At 43.5% G+C, this 27,883-nt stretch overlaps 1 protein-coding gene across 1 annotated transcript; it reads left to right on the top strand.

Moving 5' to 3' along the window:
• The first annotated feature begins 3,044 nt into the window (after window positions 1-3,044).
• On the top strand, window positions 3,045-21,755 carry LOC126260241 (myogenesis-regulating glycosidase-like). Its single transcript, XM_049957554.1, has 6 exons — window positions 3,045-3,097; window positions 5,959-6,075; window positions 14,520-15,490; window positions 16,151-16,585; window positions 16,797-16,953; window positions 21,292-21,755. The coding sequence occupies exons 2-6, from the start codon at window positions 5,961-5,963 to the stop codon at window positions 21,486-21,488; spliced, it is 1,875 nt and encodes a 624-aa protein (XP_049813511.1). The 5' UTR covers window positions 3,045-3,097; window positions 5,959-5,960; the 3' UTR covers window positions 21,489-21,755.
• The last annotated feature ends 6,128 nt before the right edge of the window (window positions 21,756-27,883 follow it).

The raw sequence follows: 27,883 nt of genomic DNA, 5'->3' as shown, positions 1-27,883 counted from the left end.
GAACTTTGGCCAGTCATTTCCAGCTAATGAGCAAAATGGCCAGCCAAAGTAGCGTATACGCTGGTACTTTTGAGTAATCGGATCTTGGCCACAATTCTCAGCGAGGGTTGGAATGGCCGGTCAGTTTTCGAAATGGCTGCACTTAGGGCTTAGGCCGCAACATACTGCATACGAACTGGGGGCTGCTTGTACTGAAATCCTTGCTGCTCCTAGAACGCAACATGGCAGTCGAACTTTTCTAATCTTTCTGTATTTATGATACGTGAGGTCCAGAATTCAAATATATGTCTCCCAAAGCAGTTTGATGCTACTCTCAAAATTCTCGAAAAAGTCGACCTTCAAGGTCTACAACTACCCTTAAGATGCCAAAATAAGATGTATCTTTTCCGATTAACAGTTTATCTCTCTCGTAGAACGTTCGCACGCTTTATGGGGGCCTGTGTTGGATTCCAGGTGAAACTAAGTTTTTAAACAAAGCTGCACGTTCTATGAGCATTGCCTTGAAGCATAGAATACATAAATGGCACCAGACGCGTAATCGTCAGATCGAGTCTCGTTTCGGTCATTAGCTTTTTTCTTTTGGTCGAGTTCGGATACCTACAGCATTTAAACATAAAATTCATGAAATAGACACTCAACAGCCAGAACATTATGACCACCTTCTTAACAGCTTGTTAGTCCGTCTTTGGAATGAAATACATCACTGATTCTAGGTACCAGAAATTGGACACGTTGTTGGTAGGTTTGTGGAGGTATGTGGCACAAAATGTCTATGCACACGCCGCGTTATTCGTTTATTTGCGTATGCGGTGATGGCACCCGATAGCGACCCAGATGGGTTCCATAGGGTATACATCAGGCGAAATTGGTCACCGAGACATCAACGTAAGTTCACTATAATCCTCCTCAAACTACTGTTGCACGGTTCTGGTTCCGAGACACGAACAGTTATACTGCTGAGAGACGACATCGCTGTGCATGAAGACATCAGACATGAAAGGATGCAGGTGGTTCACAGCTGACAGATGTCTTCGATGATTGCTACCACAGGTGCCAACCAAGTGCAGGAGAATGTCTCCTACTGATCCGACCAACCCGCGTCCGTGGCGCGCTGCACGTTTCGTGTTGCCGTTCACCTCGATGAAGTCATCTGGGGGGGGGGGGGGGGGGGGGGACTACCGTCGACCTAGTGAAGCAAACATGTGGTTCACCCGAAGAGCCGACGCATTTCCATTAATCGACAGTCGAATTCCGATGGTCTCGTGCCCAGTGCAATCGTAAGTGACAATGTCGTTCGGTAAATGTGTGAACACGTAGAAGAGGTCAGCTGCAGAACTTAATGTTCTACAATGTACGGTGAACGGTGTGCTCCGAAACACTTGTGCTTGCACCAGCATTGTGCTCTTTCGGCAGACAGCCACAGATCACCATCAATCCTAATTAGAGAGCAGACAGGCTTCTGAACCCCAGAAGTCGTAAGGGTGATCCCCGTCCCTGTGTGCTCCGCTTACATACCTTGATTACCTGTTAGGTGCCCGCAAAGCCACCAGGCGGCATCCAGCTTCGCGGTTGGTAGTGCTTATAATGTTTTGGCTGATCAATGGATGATAATTAACACGTGTCATTTTCATGAAAAATGCAGGTCTCTTATTTCTAATTACATATCCTACTCCAAAATCCAGTTTTCATTTCAAACAAAAGTTCTTAATTACCCATTTTCTAAAACATTTTAATAAATATTGTGTAACTAAAAATGGTAAATTAAACTTTTTCTATCTCTTCGTGTTTTACGCTTCCCATATATGCTCACTGAACATGCACCTATGTTCAAAAATTTGACTCTGCCAGGTTACGAACGCAGCCGCCACCCCACTTGTCAGACGAACACAGCACGACATAGCCACACAGCTTGGTGAAAGACCACGACCTTCGTTTAGCACATTAAAAATGGTTGGAAAATCTCAAACTTTATTTCCTCGATTATTTTTTAGAGTTGCATCGTACTTCTTCGGGAGAGGTATATTTCAGTTCACAGCTTAACGTACCATAAATATAAAAATTTACAAATGTCATATTCCCGCGTAGTCCTCGTTAGACTGGCGTTCTGCTTTGACAACTCAACAGTAAATATCGGCGGGAGCGCACTCACGTCGGACAAAGCGGCAAACAATTTTCGTAACAAATTTTCCTTTGTAACGCTTTGACTGTTGAATTTGGGAAATTGTTTCTAAAATATGACAATATTAAGACGTACGGTAGGAAACGATGTCTTGCAGTTCATCATCTTCGTATGTCCTATTTTCGAGTGCATTAAGCAACGAAAACTTAATCTGATTCATAATGCATTCGCTATCAGTTTTGCCACAGAGACCACAAAATAGGCCCTATTGGAAAGCTATTCTTCAGTTGTCTTCTATACCCTACGATTTACGTTTACTTTCCAGACTATCTTTTCCGCTTTACGACTTATGTATTAATATCTTATGCCGACTGTGTAGTTACTGTTAACAAATGTTCCCTAACATGTTTAGACCCATCTAAATAACTTTACCGAACAAAATTCAGTTACCGACAATGATGGACACTTCAAAACATCAAAACCTCAGACATCTGAGTATTGTGTCGATATGAATACTGTTGAAAACTTCACAGTATAGGTAGTGAACAGTTTTCAGCAGCAGATACTGTTTCAACGGCACTGTAAAAATAGAAATGCTTCTTATGTACCGTTAGATTGAATTTTGTCCTGCTGGAATAGAACTCATAGCGAAAATTCGTTTGGGAGCTAAAATTGTTTTTAACGCGTATTGTGGACTTTTCTCTAGCAACAGATAAAGCAGTTCGTACTTTATATCACCTGATCCAGATGATATCTCGAGTGTAACAATTATGATCAGCTTCGATTACTTTGACGTGAATAATGATCTTATCATACTATTAACAGATAATAACTGCATCGTTGACGTCCTACTCGTATATCTCAGTAATTATTAAAAGAAGTTAATAGATTAGTTTTACCTATATATACGCCGCTAAGGCACCACAAAAGTCACATCAGCTGCTCTGCATTGCACGGCGACCGAGAGAGTGCTTAGAGGTGAGCCATTACCTGTTATGTGTGACACGTACGTTAATTAGTGTAATTCGCAACTGCTTAAGCTTTTCTGTTATGGCATAGTGAGCATCTACTGTGGCCAGTAACTGTGAAAATGACGACTGTTCTTTAGTTTTTTATCTATAACGTTGTAGGAAACGAAAAAAATCATAATATTAAACGCGATGGATACTAATAAAGCAGTGGATCACAAGGAAAACTTATTGGAGAAATGGAAGACGGTGGCTACTGCTAGATGTAACTTCTTTCCTCTCTCGTATTTCAAATTATTATAGTGGGTTGTATCGAGTATCGACAATGGTAGTATAGAAGCAGTGAATGCAAATCCCAAAACTAGGCTTATAAGTGTTGACTACGCGCAGAGAGTAGTACACACACAGCATGCCATTTAAGTTGGGTGGAAGTTAAGTGTTAAAGGTGAAACAAACATGGTCATCGAATGCTTTTTATAAATCCCCTACCTCACCACCAGTAGAAGCGAAACACATGAGGGATCACTCGGAGAATATTTCGGGGAAACTTTATGTTGTGTTTTACTATTAGGTTGTGATTTCAGCTTACCACGTATAGAATGACTGACTCGAGTGGGTAACAGGGACAGGGAATCATGTGAAACTTTTCTATATGCTTTATCCGAGAATTAAGTTGACCGGTTAATGAGAGAACCGACTCATGAAGGCAATGTATAAGGTCTCCTAGCCACCAACAGGACCCAACTTTTCGACTGACTAAGCACACAGCAGGCAATCAATGATCAAAAGGTCCTTACAGTATCATTAAATATGGCTACAAATAGGAAGATAGTGAATGGTATGACGATATTTCTCCCTAGCATGAGCGACAAGTAGCAGATATGAAATAATCTGAGCGTTAATCACGAAAATGTCACCTTTAGCATTGACAATGTTGCGTATCAATGGAGAAAGTTGAAGAGTATTGCGCAATATGCTTTAGACAGGTATGTGCGGAGCAAAATTATGACGGATTGAAAAGACCCGCGGTGGTTTGACTTCTGCTACGAAAGCAAAGAGAGCTTCACTGCAAATTTAAACAGTGACAGAAAAAGGCGTAGGGAGAGCCGTACGTAAAGCGTTCAATGTACTCCAAAGTGAAACGGTATCAACAGACTTGGCAGAAAACCATAAGTTTTGGTCTTGTGTTAAATCAACAAATGGATCGAAGACACCTGTACAGACACTCTGAGGCGTCTAAACGGAGGATGAGACACAGTTCGATTGTACACAGATTGTTCCTCGTTTAGCATCAGTGTACCGTAGGCCAATGGAGGAGTGAACCGTCCCTAATGATTAAGGCCTGTTACATAGGTTTGGAACATGTTTTAGGCTCGCGTATTATGACATTTTTAGTGAAACTAAGTGAAGATATTTGCCCATGGTTAGCAGGGAAACTTCATTTCAGACGGAGATCAAAGTAGAAAACGTGTCTTCCCAATCTGTTGAATTAGCTCCGTTCAGTAACTGTGTAGAAATCTACACAAAATACAATCCCAGCTGCTCTAGGATCGATGCTCATTCTCAAGTAACGCTGACCTGCTCACTGGAAGCGTCTTCCCAAAAGTAAAAAACAGCGTACGCGCCGACATCGTTCTCTTTGCAAGTAACAGCAATAAGTTGCCGTTACCCAAACAATTCGAAGACGATTGTCTCATAACCGGAAAAGTAAACCTTGTGAGACGTTGGATGTCGGTCATTGAGAAGCAGTGAGAAACAGTGAAAATCTGAAATAACTTCGTAATATATATATAAAAAATGTCGATTATTCATTAAATGATCGTTTCAATGAGGAGATGCCACATTAAAAAAATTGTTTGGGATCGTTAGAATCAGTAGAAATTGCTGGCGTGTTGTAGGTAAAAGCTATCTTCCTGCAGAAGAGATGTCTTCGATGCTGTTTCTTACTGGTAGTTATGAAGGCCAAAATAAATCAAGACAATATAAATAAGTAAGTTTACTTATCTCTATTATTGCATAATCGTTCGTTACAAATTTTTTAGAGAAGCACTCAATCCAGTTTATATGCTGAATGTTAGATTACTCCATTCGTGCATCAAGTCTTAAATGCAGAATCCCAAGAGATTATTTACAGCTAGTTACTTTGAAGTAGACGATTATAAAACCATGTAGGTCATGAACCATGTCTAAAACCATAGCTTCCAAAACCTGTAAATATTAGACAGGCCACTGAAATCATTGTTCGTCATCAGTTAACAGCATCTGAACGTTTTTTTCTGAAATTGGAGGGTTAACGTCTTATTTATGAAATTATGAAGTATAAAAAATCCTGTAGTAATTAGCAAATGCTATTAACCATATTCGAGTAACAAATCCCGTACATTAGTCAACTGATTACTGAGAATTTGATGAGAAATACTTTTTCGATTACTGGTTATTTCGCAGAATCCTGATAGTCCTGCAGGTTTTGACACGTTATGTGTTTTCCTTAAAGTTTATTTTTTTCTTGATGCGTGTCTTGCTGAAGTGTTCCAATGTGCTGTGCAAACATTAAAGACAGCGTACTGTTTTTACTACTATGATCAACTGGTATTGCTAATTTGAGGGTGTTAAATGGGTCTACATAAATGGATTACCATAAAATTACACAAGAATTTATTTTGGAAACGAACTGAAGAGGTTAATCCAAGTGTCCGATTATCCAAATGGCCCCCATTTATCATAAAGATAATACAGTGTTATGGTGTGTGCTTCATTGCCGGATGCCATGTACTGAAGGCCTGCAGCACCAGCTTAGCCTTTTTTGCTTGTCACCTAGAGTGGCGCACGGCAACAAGTCGATTGATTTGCTCGCTCGTCTGTCTGTCGCAGCCATGTGGACGCCTACGACGCTGCTGCTGCTGGGCGCCCTGGTGGCGTCTGCCGCAGCCGGGCTCAGCACCCGCTACGACCAGGCCAGCGGCCGCATCCTGCTGCTGTCCGACAGGGGTGAGTGTGGCCCGAGGGCGCTGCGTGCGGGGGCTGTCCAGGGCGGGCAGCCTGCTGGCTCTGCGCTGCTGCAGGCTGCCACAGTTTCTACACAACACCTTCACCTCACCCCATCAGTGTCTGAAACCCACCACTACACTAACTGATCAAAACCATCATGACACCCGTTAGTCGATATTAATATAGGGTGTATCCACCTTTAACCTTTTTGAAGGCTTAAACTCTGATGAGAACATTTTTAGTTACGTGTCTGAATGTCTGTGGAGGATGGCAGCTCATTCCTCCTCAAACTAGAGAAGTTACACTGCTGACTGGTGCAAATTCGACATTCTAAGTCATGTCAGAGCTGTTCCATTAGACTCAGGTCAGGACTCTCGGCAGACCAATCCATTCCAGAAATGGTATTATCTGCAAACCATTCCCTCACAGATGCTGCTTTACGACAGGGAGCATTCTCATGCTGGTACAAGCGATCACCATCTCCAAAACGATCCTCTACTGTACACTGTACAAAATTCTGTAAAAATTGTTCATATCCTTGCAATAAGCAGACTACACCTTGGCCGTGAAAAACACACGATAGCTTAACAGTACCCCCTTCATACTTTGCTACTGACACTACAGAGCTGGCCGCAGTGGCCGTGAGGTTTTAGGCGCTTCAGACCGGAACCGCATAACTGCTGCGGTCGCAGGTTTGAATCCTGCCTCGGGCATGGATGTGTGTGATGTGCTTAGGTTGGTTAGGTATAAGTAGTTATAAGTTCTAGGGAACTGATGACCTCATATGTTAAGTCCCATACTGCTCAGAGCCATTTGAACCATTTGGCACTACAGATGATAGCATATAATGTTCTCTTCAGATATGTAAAACCCAAACCCCTCCACAAAATTGCTATGAGGTACAGCATGGTCGATCACTCCAAATAACTAACAGCTTCCAGGGGCAATAAAAATTTAAATGTAAATATTTTGCATAATTTCTGACTGAATTTAAAAATGCTATCAGAATTAACTCATTAAGACGTATACTCTTATGTCAAAAGGTTAATATGACAATTTCTACTGTTAGGAAGTAAGTGTTTTTCTTGAGGCATTGTAATGGATGCCATGTAAATATACAAATTTCATTCATCCAGTATTTCAGAATGAGAGCACTTATCGACTTCCAACACACTTTACACATAATTTGAAGCCTTTACCAAAAATTTTTCTCGCTGGACCCCCTTCTGCCCCGTCCCCATACACACAGACATAAAGTGATGAATGAAAAATAGTTTATCGCTTACTACATTTTAACTGGCCATATAGTAAAACTTCATCATGACAAAGGACATTTCAATTTATTACTTCTTTACTACCAATCGTATTCACAACACATTTTGTATACAGTTTTCTATATACCATTGAATGTACCTGCAGAATTACTTGTAGAGCTTATAGTTGAGAAGATAAAATGTCATAGACATTGAGATGTGCGAAAACCTAGATTCCGATTAAAATGGGACAAAGTAAAACTTCAACAGGCATGTTGTTTTAATTTATTTTATCTGTATCTCCTAATCTATTCCCAGCACAATTTGCAGACTGTATTCACATATGTCGCTGAATATACTTGCAAAAATACATCATCATATGACACATTGTTCTGAAGACATGACGTCAAAAAACATTGAGGTGCATAAATAAATTTGCTTTTTGCTTAAAATGTGGAGGATATTATGCAGACTTTGTTCACCCAGTGTTTCACAAATGACAACTGTTAAGGACTTCCCACAAGTTTCAAGCATAATTTCAAAACTTTGCCATGCTTATTCTCACTTAAGTGCTTACTCTCAAAAACTTATCACATTAACTCATTTGTATGGTAATCAGAGGTTTTGATCTGTGTTATACACCAGAGTTCGACTAGTCCAGGAATGGCGGGTTACTGGTTCTTTCCGGCTCTCTGTGCGTGGTTGTTGGGCTAGCTGAACTACTGGCAGCACTTTGGAACTCACCAGTAATTGCTCCCTGTGACTTCACGCGATTTTATTACAGTCACCCGCTGCAATCTTCGATGATCCAAAAAAATGGTTCAAATGGCTCTGAGCACTATGGGACTCAACTGCTGAGGTCATTAGTCCCCTAGAACTTAGAACTAGTTAAACCTAACTAACCTAAGGACATCACAAACATCCATGCCCAAGGCAGGATTCGAACCTGCGACCGTAGCGGTCTTGCGATTCCAGACTGCAGCGCCTTTAATCGCACGGCCACTTCGGCCGGCTTCGATGATCCCCATCTGACAATACATGAGGTCTGCCTGGTCTTGCTTTAGGTGTGGTTGTTGTTTCACGTTTCCGTTTCATAATCACATCTTCAACAGTCGATTTCAGTAGCTCTAGAAGGGTTCAAATGTCCGAGAGGGATCTGTTTCTCAGTTGATATAAAATGGCTTATCAGTGATTGAAGTGTCCAAGCTCTCCTCACCGATCCGTTCTTCTGTTACTGCTGGTCTGCTTACGACACAATACTCCCCACCACATCTCATACCAGTGAGTCGACAAGACATCTAGTGGTTTGTTCTGCGTTACTCAGGGTTACCTGGATAGTTTTGATTAGATAATATAGAAGAGGGGGCGAAACTTGCAATGTATATTTGTGTATCAGCGCTATTTCTTTCATATAGTTACACTTGTTCCTCGAATTACTGTGGATAAGAATCAACTTTGAATGGATTCTCAATTAAATGTGTGCTGGTGTGGACCATCTGATTTGACGTCTGAAATGACTCAAATTCAGAAAATATAGCTTGCCAATACAATTAGTTACAACCTAATTGCTTAAACAAATTTTTATAAGACGTACACTCATGAGCCAAAACATTATGATAACTTGATAAATAGCTTGTTTGTCCGTGTTTAGGACGAGATGTGTCACTGAACATGTGTGTCAGGGATCCGACAGTTTGTTGGTAGGTTTGAGCAGCTATGTGGCACTAGATGTCTACACACAGGCCACGTAACGAGCGTAAATGATATTCCACTGGTTTGTGTACGCGGTGACGGTGCCCGATACCGAGATGGATTCCGTAGGATTTACATAAGGGAATTTTGGCACCCAGACATCAACATGAGTTCACTATAATGCTCCTCAAACCATTGTAACTCAGTTCTGGTTCCTAAACGCGGACAGCTATACTGCTGAAAGATGACATCGTCTTGGGGATGGCATCAGGCATGGAGGGCAGCAAGCAGTAGGCAGCTGTGAGCGTGTTTTTGATTACTACCACACGTCCCATGCAAGCGCAGGACAAAGTCTCCCACAGCACAGTACTGCTCTCACTCGCCTGTGTCGCTAGTGCACAGCATGTTCTGAGTCGCCGTTCACCTCAATGATGGCTTTTGCGGAGACGATCATCGACCTAGCGTAGCAGAAATGTGATTCACCCGAAGAACCGACACGTTCCCCTTCATCAACAGTCGATTCTAATAGTCATGAGCTCACTACGGTCGTAACTGACGATGTCATTGGGTCAACATCTGAAGACGTGGGAGTGGTCTGCTGCAGAGCTCCAACAACCTACGATGAATGGCGTGCTCCAAAACACTTGTGCGATGCACCAGGATTGTGCTCTTTCGTCAGAGATGTCACAGATCACCATCTATCCCAGTTTACAGTGCACTCAAGCCTCTGAACGCCACGTTACGTGGAGAGTCGTGGACGTCAGACCATTTACGCTTAGTGGTAATTTTACTGTCCTTCTTCCTCTTTCCATAGATGGTCACGACATTGGCTTGTGAACATTCCACCACCCTCGCCGTATTCGAGATAGTCGTTCACAGGCTCTGCATAGTAATAATCTGCCCTTTGTCAAAGTGGCTTATCTCAATGGATTTTCCCATCTGCAGTCCTTATCGTCCATAGGGCCACTCCCGCCCTGCTGCGCTTACCTATTTCTGTTACCGCGTCACGTGACCACAACCACACAAGCTGGCATCCAATTTCGCAGTGGGCAGTAGTCGTAATGTCTTGGCTTATTAGCGTACGCGTCACTATCGTACTCAGTTTTAATTTTGCAGTTACCATGCGATACAAATTTCTTATTAGCAGGTACTGTTCTATATTCACTCCCAGTCTATTCTTATTGCGTCATAATATCAACAGGAACATCACTGGAAAGTCACTGCGAGTACCAGAATCCTTTGTCGTTGCGAATTTTTCTGACTGTACACTTCATAATTTATGTTAAATATTGTCACTGGACTTTTTAAATGAACAAATTTTTTTTCACAGACGGTAACAATAACAGGCATTTGAAACACAGCCCTTCCAGTGACGGCTGTGATATATAATTGTACATGTTTTTACAAAAGTATTCAGATACAGAATTACGGTCGCATCATAATATATGCCGCTCACTACGTGGCATGTACAACCATTTCGGAGAGCTTGCACTAAAACAACATATCTGAAGATACGTTCCCGTTATTATGGTGTACCTACACTCCTGGAAATTGAAATAAGAACACCGTGAATTCATTGTCCCAGGAAGGGGAAACTTTATTGACACATTCCTGGGGTCAGATACATCACATGATCACACTGACAGAACCACAGGCACATAGACACAGGCAACAGAGCATGCACAATGTCGACACTAGTACAGTGTATATCCACCTTTCGCAGCAATGCAGGCTGCTATTCTCCCATGGAGACGATCGTAGAGAAGCTGGATGTAGTCCTGTGGAACTGCTTGCCATGCCATTTCCACCTGGCGCCTCAGCTGGACCAGCGTTCGTGCTGGACGTGCAGACCACGTGAGACGACGCTTCATCCAGTCCCAAACATGCTCAATGGGGGACAGATCCGGAGATCTTGCTGGCCAGGGTAGTTGACGCACACCTTCTAGAGCACGTTGGGTGGCACGGGATACATGCGGACGTGCATTGTCCTGTTGGAACAGCAAGTTCCCTTGCCGGTCTAGGAATGGTAGAACGATGGGTTCGATGACGGTTTGGATGTACCGTGCACTATTCAGTGTCCCCTCGACGATCACCAGTGGTGTACGGCCAGTGTAGGAGATCGCTCCCCACACCATGATGCCGGGTGTTGGCCCTGTGTGCCTCGGTCGTATGCAGTCCTGATTGTGGCGCTCACCTGCACGGCGCCAAACACGCATACGACCATCATTGGCACCAAGGCAGAAGCGACTCTCATCGCTGAGGACGACACGTCTCCATTCGTCCCTCCATTCACGCCTGTCGCGACACCACTGGAGGCGGGCTGCACGATGTTGGGGCGTGAGCGGAAGACGGCCTAACGGTGTGCGGGACCGTAGCCCAGCTTCATGGAGACGGTTGCGAATGGTCCTCGCCGATACCCCAGGAGCAACAGTGTCCCTAATTTGCTGGGAAGTGGCGGTGCGGTCCCCTACGGCACTGCGTAGGATCCTACGGTCTTGGCGTGCATCCGTGCGTCGCTGCGGTCCGGTCCCAGGTCGACGGGCACGTGCATCTTCCGCCGACCACTGGCGACAACATCGATGTACTGTGGAGACCTCACGCCACACGTGTTGAGCAATTCGGTGGTACGTCCACCCGGCCTCCCGCATGCCCACTATACGCCCTCGCTCAAAGTCCGTCAACTGCACATACGGTTCACGTCCACGCTGTCGCGGCATGCTGCCAGTGTTAAAGACTGCGATGGAGCTCCGTATGCCACGGCAAACTGGCTGACACTGACGGCGGCGGTGCACAAATGCTGCGCAGCTAGCGCCATTCGACGGCCAACACCGCGGTTCCTGGTGTGTCCGCTGTGCCGTGCATGTGATCATTGCTTGTACAGCCCTCTTGCAGTGTCCGGAGCAAGTATGGTGGGTCTGACACACCGGTGTCAATGTGTTCTTTTTTCCATTTCCAGGAGTGTATATGACATTTTACGATTTGGGTATCGGAGAACAAAGTGCGAACGATGTTCACTCACTAACATACTCAGTATTCTGATGCGCTTCTAGCAACTGGTGGAGTCTGAACATTTGTGTTGCACCGAAATTTTCATATCACAATTTTATATGAGCAGCTTAGAACAGAGAGACTAAACTTAGCACCTCGATTTCTGACAAGCCATCTCAAATGGCTCTGAGCACTTTGGGACATAGCTTCTGAGGTCATCAGTCCCCTAGAACTTAGAACTACTTAAACCTAACCAACGTAAGGACATCACACACATCCATGCCCGAGGCAGGATTCGAACCTGCGACAGTAGCGGTCGCGCGGTTCCAGACTGTAGCGCCTAGAACCGCTCGGCCACTCCGGCCGGCCGACAAGCCATCTCAGGAAATTATACTTCAACGTAAGTGTTTGTGAGATCATGTGCAGATTACCACGCTTGTAAGTTTTTAAAACCAGGCACCAAATTACAAGAAACCCAAATGTGTGAAACACCATGAGTTCAGTTGTATCAATTATGTTGGTCACTCACACTTCTGCCGTTAGCCAATTGGAATTTATGAAGTTCAGGAGATGCCAGAGTAGTGCTCTTTGCGAAAAAAATACAAAAGTACAAACTGAACTGACTCAGATCTTATGCGCTTACTTGTGCATTCTGTTGGTATACCACAATGGATACAAATATACCAGTGACATCTGCTGCATTTGATAACTGTTTTCGACACCAGGGAACCGTCATTGAAATTCATATCCATGATTTCAAAAGGTTGCCTGACCGAGATCGGTAGTTGGTAAATGAATAGCCATTGCAGCGCCTGTTGGTGGATTCACGATGCCGTTCTTCAAAATATATGTATTTAAAAAGCAGATGATAATTCGCTTGACGGCCTCCTAAGTCATAATCTACATTCCTTCCATGCTATGCAAGCAAGGAAGTAGTCTTGACGGAAACTGGGAGTTTTACACAAAAGTTCTCTGGACACGTTCACAAAAACAGGGCTAATCTCATGCAAGATTTAAAAAAAAAAAAATAAAAATAAAACGCAAGCCTTGCGACGGTTTACAGATGACCGAAACTTTACACAGACTTCAGAGCAAGATCATTTAACAGTTCCCACAACGAAACTAGCTCTCGAAACATGGCAGAAGATTCGAAGAGTTTCTGCTCGTGTGTAAACTGTGCCAGTGGCAAAAAACAATAAACACTCTCAGTGCTTGATTTCAGATGTAATATTATCGATGTCAGCGCCACTAAACAGGAGTCACTAAAGCTTCTGAAAGATGATTCAGTATATATTCCTGAACCAGAATCAAGAAAAGGCGCCAATATAAATAATTCCGAACTAGATCCCCTTGGACTAGTGCATCAATATATGTCAATTAGGACAGACTTCCGGTCCAGTCTGTTGACCAATAATGTTCTCTACGGAGTATGCTGATGAGACAGCAGTAATATACAGCCAGTCGTTCAGCGAAAGATTCCTACCTAAGGACTGAAAAGTAGCACAGGTCACAACAGTACACAAGAAAGGAAACAGAACTTATTGAACTTGTTCTCCAACAACAGGGCTACTGCTGCTAAAGCAAAAAATGTAACTAATTTACGCTAACATTAAATAAAATAAAAAGTGCAACCTGAATTCAGAACCCATATATAGACTATTCAAATTAATATTGCCTTATAAGTTACAGTCTTTCTCAATATTAACGTTCAACCTTGGATTTAAGACATGGAACATCGCCAGAATCTTATAACAACCTTCCACTTCTTTTATACAGAGGACATTTAAATTAAGAACCGATGTATAGACTATTCAAATTTATATTGTCTTACAAGTAACAATATTTTGTCAATATTAACGTTGAACCTTGGAATAAACTGAATCTTAAAATAACCTTTCATCTCATTTATACAGAGGATATTTTTCCTTTGTCAAAAGTATTTGTATTTATGCAAGGTATTCAGCGCCTCTTGAATGTGGGTCTACGACTCTCGCGAAGTTATTTCGATCGTCGTCTCATTCTGAATTAGCTCGTTGTCCGAGTGCATTACTCACGACATGCAACTAAAAAAGACAATCCCACACAGTCTCTGTGCTCTTACTTACGTTACGTCATATTATAGTGTTCGTTCGTGAGTACCATTCTCGATAAGAAAGTGTAGGGATACATATCCTGCGTTGTCGAAATAATAGTTACACACTCCTTGTTTGAGAGCGGAAATGGCTGGTCGAACACTGAGAAACAATGGTATAAAGGAAATCCAACCCAGGTCACTGCAGTCGATTCACGTACCTGTAACAAGTAAGATGATAGTATATTTATAACTTTATGCGATGCAGAATGCTACATGATTTCCATGATTGGATATTGAACACTATGTACGTTCTGTGTGCTCTTTTAGATAATTACAAAATTGTGTTCCAGTGTATTTTATTATTTTGCGATGGTTGTTTAATGTATTACTGACTGTTGTACATTCAGTCACAGCAACTATCTGCTTGCATGTTGCAGATGGAGACGAGGTAGAAGTGGGATACATCGAAGCCTCCAGCAACCAGCGGTCTGCAGTTCCGCACCATGAGAAACGTGGGAACGAGGAGTCCTTCGACTTTGGCGCCTCCAGAGTTCTCGTCCGGCACCAAGACAGGTCGGGCGAATGTCTCTGGATCCGGCACACCAAAGACAATCCGAGTGAGATAATCACAATGTGTCAGCGGCACCTAAGGAGCCACATCTACGGTGGCGTCGAAGCGACCTACCGCACCTGGCCCATCGAGAACAACGTGTACAAGCACTACGCATACGTCGCCGAACATAAGGCCCACGCCACCATCGCTACACGCTACTGGGTCTTCTCCGACGGAAGACTCGTCCACGTTCACACGAACGTTCCTCTCTTCATCGACCAAAACAGCAATCAGACGAGTAATAAACTGTGCTTCAGTGCCGAGAACGCGTCTCCCTACCCAGAGGACCGAAGCGACAACGTGCTGGAATACGAGCTGTGTACGTACGGTGATGCGAAGGAGGCGCACTTGGTCGGTATCCAGAAGTACCTGGGCAAGCCTACGGCGATTCCGGACGAACGCTTGGGTGTTCAACCTTTCTGGGAAGTGGGGCCACCCGAACAGAACGTGAGAGAGCGCGCCGCAGGCATAATCGAGCACGGGTTCGGCTATAGCCTTCTCGAAATAGCGGACCCTTGGGAGAGCTGCCGCGGAAGCTTCACCCCGGACACCACCAAGTTCCCCGACATGAAGGCGCTCGTGGACGACCTCCACGCACTGGGATTCCCCGTCGCGTTGTGGATACACCCATTTATAAACACTAACTGCGAACCCTTCTTCTCTGAGGCACAGTCCAAAGGTTACTTTGTGCGCAATAACAATGGCAGCATCTCTACTCGATGGTGGGGTGGATGGGCTAGCATTATCGACTTCACCAATCCTGATGCGGTAGCTTGGTGGACTGATCGAGTTGCGGTGAGTACATTCGCTGCAAATTCTAGTGTATATGGCATTGAAATTAGTTAGAGAGTATGACTCCATCTAAACAGTGTAGGACCAATCGCTTGGAGAAATTCTTACGGTTATATTAATTCTGAAAAAAGAAAAATACTCACTTTTGGTTGCTCAAAGGGTTTTAGACATACATTCTGCAAAAAATACAGGTACCTCACAAACAGATTTCTAGTGAGAAGAATATAAAGAGCAGGGGTGGTGGCTGCAGAGACCACGTTTTCGCCTTTAGAAACAACGAGAATATTAATCACATTCTCGAAACTTACTTTTATTTCCGTCCTTGCTTGTTCAATATATAGTTTCAACACTAGGAGTAAAAAGCTGTATAAATGTCTTACATCCGTTTTAATCCGAGCACTTCGTTCTTGATCTTTCATTCTTCCCTGGCAGTATTCTACGAGATATCCAAATGTGAGACTAATCTAGAATGTGGATCCTGTTTTTATTTGCAGTGAGAACTCAACTGTTTTCTTTTCCCACACAACCTGTGCATCATTATCGATAGAATAGCCTTGTTCTTCACAGCTGCGTACCAACGCAGAATCACATACGCTTTCTAAGTCAGGATACGTTACTTACTTTGCCTCGAAGTTATGGAGTTTTATTTGTAATCTCTTGCAGGCGCTCCGCAACGAGACGGGCGTGGACTCCTTCATGTTCGACTTCGGCGAGACCAGCTACCTGCCGCAGCCGCCACAGCTGACACCGCTCGAGAGGACGCCCGTGGTCTACACCGACGCGTACGCCAAGGCAGTGGCCCAGTTCGGACCCATGGCGAGGCTGCGGTCCGGCGTCGAGAGCCAGCGCCTGCCCAACTTCTTCCAAATGGACGCGGTGGACACGTCGTGGAGCACGCAGAACGGCCTGAAGACGCTGCTGCCCAAGCTGCTGGAGATGAGCCTGCAGGGCTACCCCTTCGTGATGCCGGAGAGGGTGGGCGGCAGCACCAAGACGGGCGTCATCGCCACTCGCGAGCTGTACATCCGCTGGCTGGAGGCCAGCGCCTTCATGCCCGCCTTCCACTTCCGCACCGTGCCCTGGGACTACGACAACGAGGTGCGTCCCGTGCTCGTGTTGCGCCTGGCACTCCGTGTTTGTAAAAGCCACTTCTAAAGTAAATATTGCTTCGCAGCGTTGATACAAACAGTGACGTACGAAGAACCGACAAATTAAGCCAATCTCTATGTAGTAACACTGTAAGGTATGCTTAAATGAGTTTAGTTTCAGCATGGCGGCTCACCACTGTGACTTGTGACTACTTTTACAGACGGTGGAGCTCGCACGCAACCTGACTGCTTTGCGCGCTCAGTACGGTCCGAAGGTCGTCGAGCTGATGAAGCAGGCAGTGGAGGACGGCACTCCGGTCAACCGGCCCATCTGGTGGCTCGACCCGACAGACTCCACCGCTCTCAAGATCAGCGACGGTATGACCAACAGCTTTCTCTCACGGCTTTTATCTTTAGAATTATTCCGGACACGGTTTCGTATTTTATGATTCTACTTTAGAATCTTCTAGTTACGATTTGTCTGACAACTGACCATCGACGTATGTTTCCTTCATGAACTAACATGTTACTGAGGCAATCCCACACTTGAACAGATATCCCGCGACATTCTCATCACAGTGATCTACAGTGAACACACAAGATATGTTAAATGTCCTCAGAGACACCACTGTCTGCATCCATGGCTGCACTACTGTTGTTGAAGTCTCGGATCATTTCTCGTTCTTATTGTGTCCAAAGGAATATACATACAAAGTCCATCCAGGTTCTGATGGGTTTCCTTGCAGAGACTTGCCAGCAAAATTTCAAGCCTTCACAAACACTAACCAATGCAATCCAATGGCGAGTGACGAAGGCCTCCCATCGGTTAGACCGCTCGCCTGGTGCAAGTCTTTCGATTTGACGCCACTTCGGCGACTTGCGCGTCGATGGGGATGAAATGATGATTTCGACAACACAACACCTAGTCCCTGAGCGGATATAATCTCTGACCCAGCTTGGAATCGTACCCGGGCCCTTAGGATTGAGTGTGTCGCGCTGACCACTCAGCTGCAGGGGGCGGAATCAACAAACACTAAGCAGGCATTACAACTCCACATACCATCACTCACATTCTCGTGAGGTCACTCAGATGTCGCATTTCGTGATCCACTTGGAGATTACTCTTACCACTCACTTTCATCAAGATAGACTTTGCTTTTAAAGCATGAAACCATATATGAGCAACTATTTGGTGGCAGCTTTTTTTGCATTTACATTAATAATGTTCTCAAAAACAGAAAATCAGGTAATTATTGAGGAATTAAATTAGACAAATACACTAGGAGAATTACTATGCATACATGATAAAGTAATAATACATGAAAGTGGAGACCATCTACAGTTACCAGGACGGCTGAACCAAGTACACTGTCTGAGCAAAAAAGTGATATTTATGAGTTGCAATTTACTGTGACTGTTTAGTGTTCTTACAAGACATGGTAGGGTATATGACCCGTGTGAAGAGTGTCAGATGCTGAATGATCACTGTGTAGAACCCGGAGGTGGGCATAGTTGGCTGAGACACCATTTTCAGCACAAGACTGAATCTGAAAGAGACCTCATTGTGGGTCTCTTTTGGCCAACTTGTCGAATCATACAATATCGAGATTTTTTGACCATTCGGATGTGGGTCTGGTCCAGTGTTGCGCTGTATGGAAACGTGAGATCAGGCATAACTCGTTGTGAAGGTTTTGTTTCATCAGGTCTGGTCACCAGGAGGCAGGATTGCCGTCCTGTGTACAAAGCACATCATAACCCCTTCACATCTGTGCTTCCCATCCGAAAACAACCAATTCTTTGTCATCCTGCACCAATGGTCGGAGAGCAGCAGCAGCCAGACTAGGTAATTACCATCCCATGCGTAAGTTGCTGTCAAAACCAAGGCACACACGGCTGCATTTGGAGTGACGCTATGACCTAGAAGGATGAATTGCTGATGAATACTGATGCACTGTGCTCAGCACATGTTCGTTGAGAATAAGGGCAAAGTTAGGAGATATCCCATTCTCCCAGTATTTTTTGGAAAGGCACAGCAGTGTTACTCCCCGAGTAATGATTTAAGGAACCAATGTGTATGACGATGGTAATGACAATGTGAACTCTGATGGCACAGCTGTATGTCACAGATGTCCTGCATCCTCATGTGGTACCTCTCATGTGACTGTGTTATGGTACCAATTTTTCAACAAAAGAATACACGTCCACACATGCCAAGTGACTCTGTCTGAGCGTTCTTCAGTTAAAACGTCCGGGCTGAGGAGCCGTGATAGATGTATAAAATTTCCACCTAAAGTTCCATTTCCATCTGCGGAAGAAGCTGGATGACCTCAGAAGATGTCTCCCGCAGATGGAGACGAAACGTTAGGTGGAAATTTTATACATCGACCACAGCCTCTCAGCCCAGAAGTTTTAACTGAAGACAACACCGGCCGTGAAAGCCTACGTTGTATGTCTGAGTGTTGTTGATATACTGCTGTAATCAGAAACACACCCAGATTTGGCCTCGATAGAACAAGTGTGGAAAGATCTCCAAACTTGTCCCAGTGTCGGTATTGAGGATATCAGGGACCAGTTACAACAGATCTGGGTCAGCTTGGCTCAGGAGAGCCAACTGAATCAGTGCATGCATTCGCGTCACAGGGGGGTGCAACGTCATAGTGATTAGATGGCTCACACTCACATTTCTTAGTAAATTTGAGTGACCTTTGTAATCACTACAATAACATTACATGTCCTCTTAACCTGTGACGTTATGGGTGTTTTACTTTTTTTTCTCAGGCGGTGTATATGTAGAATACAATATTAAAACTTCATTACTTAAGAATAAATTTATGACCTTCCGGGTGCTTACTTTCTGTTTTTATGCGGTTATGAACGAAATACTGTTTTAAAATTTTAGTACATAAGAATAAAATTATGACCTTCCATTGTAAATATTCACAACAGTTGAAAATGGGAATTATCAACAAAGTAATTAAACAAAAATGTTCAAATGTGTGTGAAATCTTATGGCCGGCCGGTGTGGCCGTGCGGTTAAAGGCGCTTCAGTCTGGAACTGCGTGACCGCTACGGTCGCAGGTTCGAATCCTGCCTCGGGCATGGATGTGTGTGATGTCCTTAGGTTAGTTAGGTTTAATTAGTTCTAAGTTCTAGGCGACTGATGACCTCAGAAGTTAAGTCACATAGTGCTCAGAGCCATTTGAACCATTTGAAATCTTATGGGACTTAACTGCTAAGGTCATCAGTCCCTAAGCTTACTCACTACGTGTTGTGTACATAGTTCTGCGTAGTCAGCACTTACACAACTTTCCCACTAGAGCGCGCCCCGCTAAGCGCAACATCGCAGGCGCAGCGCTCGTCCATCTCTGCACTACGAGATGGCGCTGCCTCAGAGACGGACCAAATTCGGTTTCCGCCGATCCGGGTATTAATATGTAACGCAGCCAATGAGATTGCTGCTAACGTAGAACCTTTTCTCCTCGCGGATCACACTCGCGCAGTGATACCTGAACGCGCAAGGTGTTATAACAAGTGTACAGACCTCGAATTAGTCAGTCTGCATTTGCCTGCACCAGTCTGTATCAGTCTGCATTAGTCTGTACCAGTCTATAGTCAAGTTTCAGTCTGCACCTAAGAAGATTATCATATTCCTGTACATAGCCATGAAGATAAATGAATAGACACTTTGTGAAGTATCAGAGATATGTGAGAATAAGATCAACATACCAAGACCAAAGGAACTTCAGATTGTCAATTGTTAATAGCATCCAGAATCAAGTTATGTAATGTCTATGCATTTTATTATTTTAATAAATGTGTGTGAAAATTAATCAAGTTCTGTTTAAAGTTGGTCACCGTCAATCTGCTACTCTAAGCGTGCAAGTGGCATTTCTATCGTCTGACCTAATGGCAGAAGATAAACACGCCACGATAAGACCACGAGACATATTGCTGACACTCGTCTACTTCGTTAGAGCGACGAGTCAAATAATCAGATGGTGTGTGTACCGAAGGTCTTACAGTACGCACACCACACTACGTATCCTAAATTATCCTAAGGACAAAAACACACACCCATGCCCGAGGGAGGACTCGAACCTCTGCCGGGACCAGCTGCACAGTTCATGACTGCTCGGCTAATCCCGTGTGGCAGTAATTAAACAGGTGCCATATTTTAAATATGTGTGATGTGACACAAGTCACTTTTATGACAGTCATATAGATGAGAAGCAGATATTAAATGCGCCGGCCGGAGTGGCCGTGAGGTTCTAGGCGCTACAGTCTGGAGCCGAGCGACCGCTACGGTCGCTGGTTCGAATCCTGCCTTGGGCATGGATGTGTGTGATGTCCTTAGGTTAGTTAGGTTTAATTAGTTCTAAGTTCTAGGCGACTGATGACCTCAGAAGTTAAGTCGCATAGTGCTCAGAGCCAGATATTAAATGCAATATTTGAAACAATGAACGAGACATTCAAAATGTAATACCCCCAAGAAATACAAAAATTACATTTCAGTCGACTATGGTGATACCGTTAATGTTGTTCTGAAATGTGAGTTGGATAAAGAAGAAGAAAGAAGACAGAAAAGTACAAGCAGCAGAGATTAGACCCCTGAGGGGAGCGAGTATAGGGTAGCACAAGAAGAGACCTAACACAGTATGAATCTGTCAGATGACTGGGGTATCCCATGTGCTGACGCTTTGTTTCCCTCCCGTGCAGAGTACCTGCTGGGCGACGACCTGCTGGTGGCGCCGGTGACGTATCGCACGGCCACGAGGCGTGACATCTACCTACCCAAGGGCTACTGGCGGGACGAGGTGGACCCCGAGCACCCCACCATACGGGGCCCCACCTGGCTCTACGCCTACCCTGCGCCGCTCAACACTCTGCCCTACTTCACCAGGGTCAGCTCCTAGCTCTCACTGGCTGAAAGCGAGCGCAGTTTCTATGAAGGCTGGCACGACCTTAATATCACTGTATCGGCAACACTGTGTTACCAAGAACATGTAAGACAGATTCTGGAAACGAAAAAAAATTAGCTAACGTGACTTGTTCCATCTGTATTGTAGAAGATTTCGGTTTTTGTAATGTGTGAAAGGTGATGCATAAGAATTACTAATTCACATCTGTATAAAAAATTATAAAAAAATAAATTGAAAATAAAAAAGAAAGCCATTTTTACACATGAATGTGTAATGTGAATGTAAAATGACTCATTTAACTTTCTTACGATTAATCATACAAATGATCCATGGAACTTAAAACTTACTAACCAAGTGACTAACTGTACAAGATACAGTAGTAACCCAGTTCAAGCTTCCACTTCCTCTATGCTTGTGGTTCTTTGCATTCTATGGATTTTGTTCCTACAGAGAATTTTTGTTCTGTGAACTACAATTCGGCACAAATGTCGCGATAAGAATCATTTACGGCCAGATGACGAAATACTTCCGTGTTTGTGTAAGGTAGAGTGAATAACAGAGTCACATACTTCTATTTCTACTGTGTTAGTGTAGTATTTCTGGCTTCAGCAGCCATCATATTTAGGACCAAGACTTTAACCTTACAGCAGTTGAGACTGTTGCAATAAGAAGATGTAATAAATAGTGTTAAGTACCAGTATCAGATGGTACCACCAGTACCCTTTTCGTGGGAAAGACCATCCGAACTGTAGTTCATCATCGTGATTGGCTGCTGTGTCCAGGGGTAGCGCCGAAAACGCTAGCTTTCTATCATTAGTACTATAAAAAATGTGCATTACATTTCCTTAATATTCAAATACAGGCAATAGCTGGCTATCGCACGCTGATGTCAAAAGTCATAATGATAAGCAAAACTAGGAACGACAAATAAACGGAAAGGCAGACAAAGCACTTCGGATCCCACCTAACCTGTGCGCCTGATCAAAGTCGTTTGCGCTGCCTCATCACTCCAGAACGAGCAGACATGAGGTTCAGACGTGTTGTCTGGTGCGATCTGGTCCATTCCAGGCTTCTACCCAGTCGCTTCTTGACCAATCTGATAAGACAGTTGAAGATAGCAGAACGAAAGCCAAATTTGTAAATTTCACGTACAAAAACTCATTCAAGTAGGAGAATCGTACAAATATACTGTCGTTTGACTATCGAACAGATTCCCATATGGACGACACATTAATAAGCATCCACGGCGTGAAGAAACAACTGAAGTAATTTAAATGTGACCAGGTCCGGATAGAACGTAGTTCTCATTTTCAAACACTAGTTTGTGGCATTGGCTCCCTACTTAGCTTGCACTTATCGCGAATCTCTAGCCCAGCGCAAAGTCCCAAGCGACTGTAAAGAGTGCTTGTGATCCTGAGTATAAGAGGAGCAAAAGAACGAACCCGCAAAATTACAGACCAATACTTCTAACAGTAGTTTGCTGTAGAATCCTTGAACATATTCTCACTTCGAATGTGAAAATTTTCTTGCGACAGTGGAGCTTATATCCAGAAATAAGCGCGGTTTTAGAAAGTATCGCTCGTGCGATACTCAGCTTGCCCCTTTCTCACATGATATACTGGGAACTATGGATGAAGGGCAACAAGCTTTTAGATTTCCGGAAAGTGTTTGACACGGTGACGCATTGCAGGCTGTTAAAGAAGCTACTACCATATGGAATAGGTTCACAGATATGTGAGTGGCTCGAAGACTTCTTAAGTTGCAGAAACCAGTACGTTGTCCTCGACGGCGAATGTTCGTCAGAGAGATCATCAGGAGTGCCCCAGAGAGGTATGATAGGGCCCCTATTATTCTCCATATAGACAAATGATTTGGCCAGCCATCTGCGGGTTTTTTTATGATGCTGTGGTGTACGGTAAGGTGTCGAAGTTGAGTGACTGTAAGAGAAAACAAGATGACTTAGACCAAATTTCTAGTTGCTTTGATGAATGTGCAGCTAGCAATAAATGTAAAATAGAAGGTAAGTTAAGGCTGATGGGTAGAAAAAAGAAACCTGTAATTTTAGAATGCAGCATTAGTAGTGTCCTGCTCGACAAAGTCACTTCGTTTAAATATCTGGGTGTGACGTTGCAAAGCGATATGAAATGGACGGAGCTTGTGAGAACTGTGTTAGGAAAGGTCGACTTCGATTTATTGGGAGAATTCGAAAAAAGCGTAGTTCATCTGTAAAGGAGACAGTATATAGGACAGAAATCCGACCTATTTTTGAGTACTGCTCGAGTTTTTGGGATCCGGAACATGTCCGATTAAAGGAAGGCATTGAACCAATTCAGAGGCGGGCTGTTCGATTTGTTACTGTTAGGTTTGAACAATACCCAAGAGTTATGGAGATGCACTGGAAACTCAAATGGAAATCGTGGGAGTGAAGACGACGTTATTTCCCAGAAACACTCTTCAGAAAACATAGAGAACCGGCATTTGAAGCTGACTGCAGAACGGTCCTGTTGTTTGCAACATACATTTCGGCAAATAGTCGCTTTTCTCTCTTTCTGTTTGCGAGTGGATCAGGAAAGAAAATGACTAGTAGTGGTCTGGGGTACCCTCCACCATGCGCCGTAAGATGAACTGCGGAGAATCGATGTAGATGTAGATCTAGATGTAGATAGGTTGAGTATCGACTCTGTAAAGAAATGTTAAATCCAGAACAGTTAAAAGAATAATTAAATTGAAGTAGTATCAGTTCCTCACTAACCATTATAGCCTCAAGACAAGGGATTTACGATCTAAGCGCTGTTTTCAGTGCAGGTTTTCTGTGCAGGCTTCTCACTGGCTTGATACGGCCCGCCATGAATTAATCTCCCGTCCCAACCTATTCATCTCGGGCTAGCGCTTGGAACCTATATCATCAGTTATTTGCTGGATGTATCCCAATCACTGTCTTGCTCAACAGTTTTTACCCTCTACAGCTACCATGGTAGTTATTCCCAGAAGTCTTAACAGATGTCCTATCATCCAGTTCCTTCTTCTTGTCACTGCTTTCCATATATTCCTTTCCTAGCCGATTTTCCGGACATTATCCTTATTCCTCACCTTTCATAAAATTTTCAACATTCTTCTGGTCCGCTTTTCCCCACAGTCCATGTCTCACTGACATTCAATGCTATGCCAAAATGTACATTTTTAGATATTTCTTCTTCATATTAAGACTTACGTTTGATACTTGTAGACTTCTCTTGCCAAGGAATGCCCTTTTCGCCAGAGCTGGTCTTTATGTCCTCTTTGCTTCATTAGTCATGGAGTGTTTTGCTGCCTAGGTGGAGAATTCATTAACTTCACCTACTTCGTGATCACCAGTTGTGTTGCTACTCTCACTGTCCTCATTTCTGCTACTTATAATTACTTCCGTCTTTTATACGTTTACTGTCAATCCATATTCTGTGCTCAATAGACTATTCATTTCACTCAACAAATAGATCCACTTACTTTTCTTCACTTTCACTAAGGATAGCAATGTCGTCAGCGAATCTTAACAACGATATCGTTTCACCTAGAATTTTAATCCCACTTCTTGACCTTTCTTTTATTTCCGACGTTGCTTCTTCGACGTAGAGATTGAACAGCAGGGGTGAAAGACTACATTCATATCCTAGAAACTTTTCTCACCATGCGTTTCGCTCTTGGTCTTCCACTCTTATTGGTCCCTCTTAGTTCTTGTACATATTGTACATTACCCGCCTGTCCCTATAGCTTTCTCTAATTTTTCTCGGGAGTTCGAACATCCTGCGCCATTGTACACTGTCGAACGCTTTTTCCAGGTCGACAAGTCCTGTATACTTGTCTTGATTTTTGTTCAGTCTTGCTACCATAATCAACTGCAACATGAGAACTCCCTCTCTGGCGTAGTCACTTTTCCTAAAGACAAAGTGATCGTCATCTGCAAGATTCTCAGTTTTATGTTCCAATCTTCTATTTATTATTCTTGTTAGCAACTTGGATGCAGGAGCTACTAAGCTGATTGTGCGATAATTGTCGCACTTGTGAGCTCTTGCAACCCGCGGAATTGTGTGGATGATGTTCTACCGGAAGTCTGGTGGTATATCGCCAGTTTCATAGTCTACACGCTAACGTGAACAATAGCTTTATTTTGCCACTTCCCCCAACGATTTTAGAAATTCCGATGGGCAATTATCTATCCCCTCTGCCTTATTTGTTTTTAAGTCTTCCAAAGCTATTCTAAATTCAAATCCTGGTACTGGATCATCTATCTGTTCCGTTCCTGTTTTTTACTTGTACCACGTCATCAGGTAAGTTCTTCCTTCGTAGAGAGCTTGGTAGTAGGAATGAGAGAGGAGGAAGACCAGTCGAGTTCTGTATTAAATTTTGTATGGTAATAGCGAATAGTCTGTTCAAAAAATACAAGAGGAGGAGGTTAATGCTATTCACTAAGGGCCTCACACGAAGAGCTTCTTGGTGGTCCTTCGGTACGCTGTATATCTTTGGTGTCTGTGGAAGTTTCAAGATGAGTCTTCAGGCTGTGTTGAAATTCATCCTAGTATGCTATAGCAGTACTTGTGTCGATCTGATTATCCTGCCTGTCGGATACCCCATAAGTTTCTTATAAATGGGTTCCCTAAGAAGATCCTCCATTCGTTTCCTATAATCTGCCATGTCAAACACTAAGGTGGCCATTCTCTTGTCTGCTTGTATTATATCACATGAGAGTTATTCAACAGCTCCACACTAGCGTGACGTTCCACCTTGTTGATGCTTTTTCTTGGGTGGTTTTGTTTGAGTGAAAACTAGTACCTCGTCCTATCGGATCTTCTCTGTCTCGCCTTGTGGCAGATGGTCTACCGAAGTCTTAACAGATTTGATGATGCATACACTCAGAGACTTACTCGTCTATTTGTTGTGGCCAGAAACGTGTTTATTGAGTATAGACATTGTGGAATAATTAAAAGCCTGTGTAAAGTTTGTCAACATTTTAATCATCAATTTTCTGAATACCATAAATTAATAGTTCTTATTGGTTACTTCATTTCTCTTTACGTCGTTTAAGGTTAGTTGACCAAATCCGTCTGATTATTCAACTTCTATGTATAAAAGTATGGCAGTAATTATTGCAATTAGTCCATGCATTGCACTCTGCGTGGATTGCAGCATTGATTTTGAAAATATTTTAACATGTTGTTGACCATGCAGTTGCAGCGGCAAAACAGGGTAAGTTGTCTGTTGCGTAGAGGAGCAGTGCAGAACAGTTGTTAGGAGACATTAGAGGACTTTTTAAAACTTGCAGTCATATCGTTGAGAACTGATTTTGAAACGTCCCCTTTGAACAATTATACAGGACTGTGCTTAACCTGACACACAATATTTATAGCGCAACGCAATCTGACTTTCAAAATTCCCTACAAAAGAATGGCCCTGACTAACATTAGACTCTACCTTTCACAAATCACTTACCTCACAAAAATCTTCGCTGCTCGAGCTACTGCAATACAGCGAGCGCCACTACTGCCAGCTAAATAAAAGATTCAAACTATGGAAGGCACTAACTACTGATAGGGATAGTTAGCAAATGAAAGATATTAATAGAGAACAAAGAATGTATTTACCTTGATATCATCATTTATAAATATAGCAGTTCATGACAAATTTCAAAACTCCGCCATCTCTCTCCCTACATCCACCACTGCTGGCGGCTCACCTCCAACTGCGCAACGCTACACGCTGTTCACAGCCAGCTGCCTAACACTACAATGGCGAGTATTACAACAATGCAAAGCAGCCACAGACTGCACACGGCACAGCCGGTGATTTTCATACAGAGGTGGCGTTACCAATAAAAAAACCTAAACAGCCTACTTACATAGCCCCCATGCTCCCCACAAAAATTTTTACAAATTTTTTTGGGCACTGGCCAATACATATTTGTTAAAAATTTTTTTTCACAATTACAATAACAAAGAAATCAAATGCACACACTTATTGATACAATGTTGGTCAAAAGCTAAAATTTTCTCACAGTCCATAAAGACAGTCCTGATCGTTGATCACACTGCAGTGTTTTTCTCAAAGTCTGAGCAGTAAAAGAAAATGTACACAGAAGTAGTGGATTTCCATACAGTCTTGAAGAAGTAGTGTTGTCCTTCCAACGGAAAGACAGTGCTGACTCTTGACATGCTGACAGGTAATGGGCCACAACAGAGCAAACCCACAGCTGAGTCAGTCAACGTTTTGAAGAATATCGTTTGGTAGGTCATCACAGAGCAGACCCACTGTAGTCCTGGTAGAGATTACGGTATTGGTGGGCCACCAGAGGCGCAGACCCACTGCAGTCCTTGCAGAAATAATGGTACTGGTGAGTCAGCAAAGATGCAGCCCCAATG

This window comes from Schistocerca nitens, chromosome 5, assembly GCF_023898315.1.
Source record: "Schistocerca nitens isolate TAMUIC-IGC-003100 chromosome 5, iqSchNite1.1, whole genome shotgun sequence".
NCBI classification, from domain to species: domain Eukaryota; kingdom Metazoa; phylum Arthropoda; class Insecta; order Orthoptera; family Acrididae; genus Schistocerca; species Schistocerca nitens.
This window is presented reverse-complemented; position numbering and strand designations above follow the sequence as displayed.

Bases quoted from the DNA above. Each gene is read 5' to 3' on its own strand.
- LOC126260241 (XM_049957554.1), top strand. From the start codon at position 5,961: ATGTGGACGCCTACGACGCTGCTGCTGCTGGGCGCCCTGGTGGCGTCT. The intron at 6,076-14,519 runs GTGAGTGTGGCC...TGCATGTTGCAG, and splicing joins CCTGCTGCTGTCCGACAGGG to ATGGAGACGAGGTAGAAGTG. The intron at 16,586-16,796 runs GTGCGTCCCGTG...CTACTTTTACAG, and splicing joins CCTGGGACTACGACAACGAG to ACGGTGGAGCTCGCACGCAA.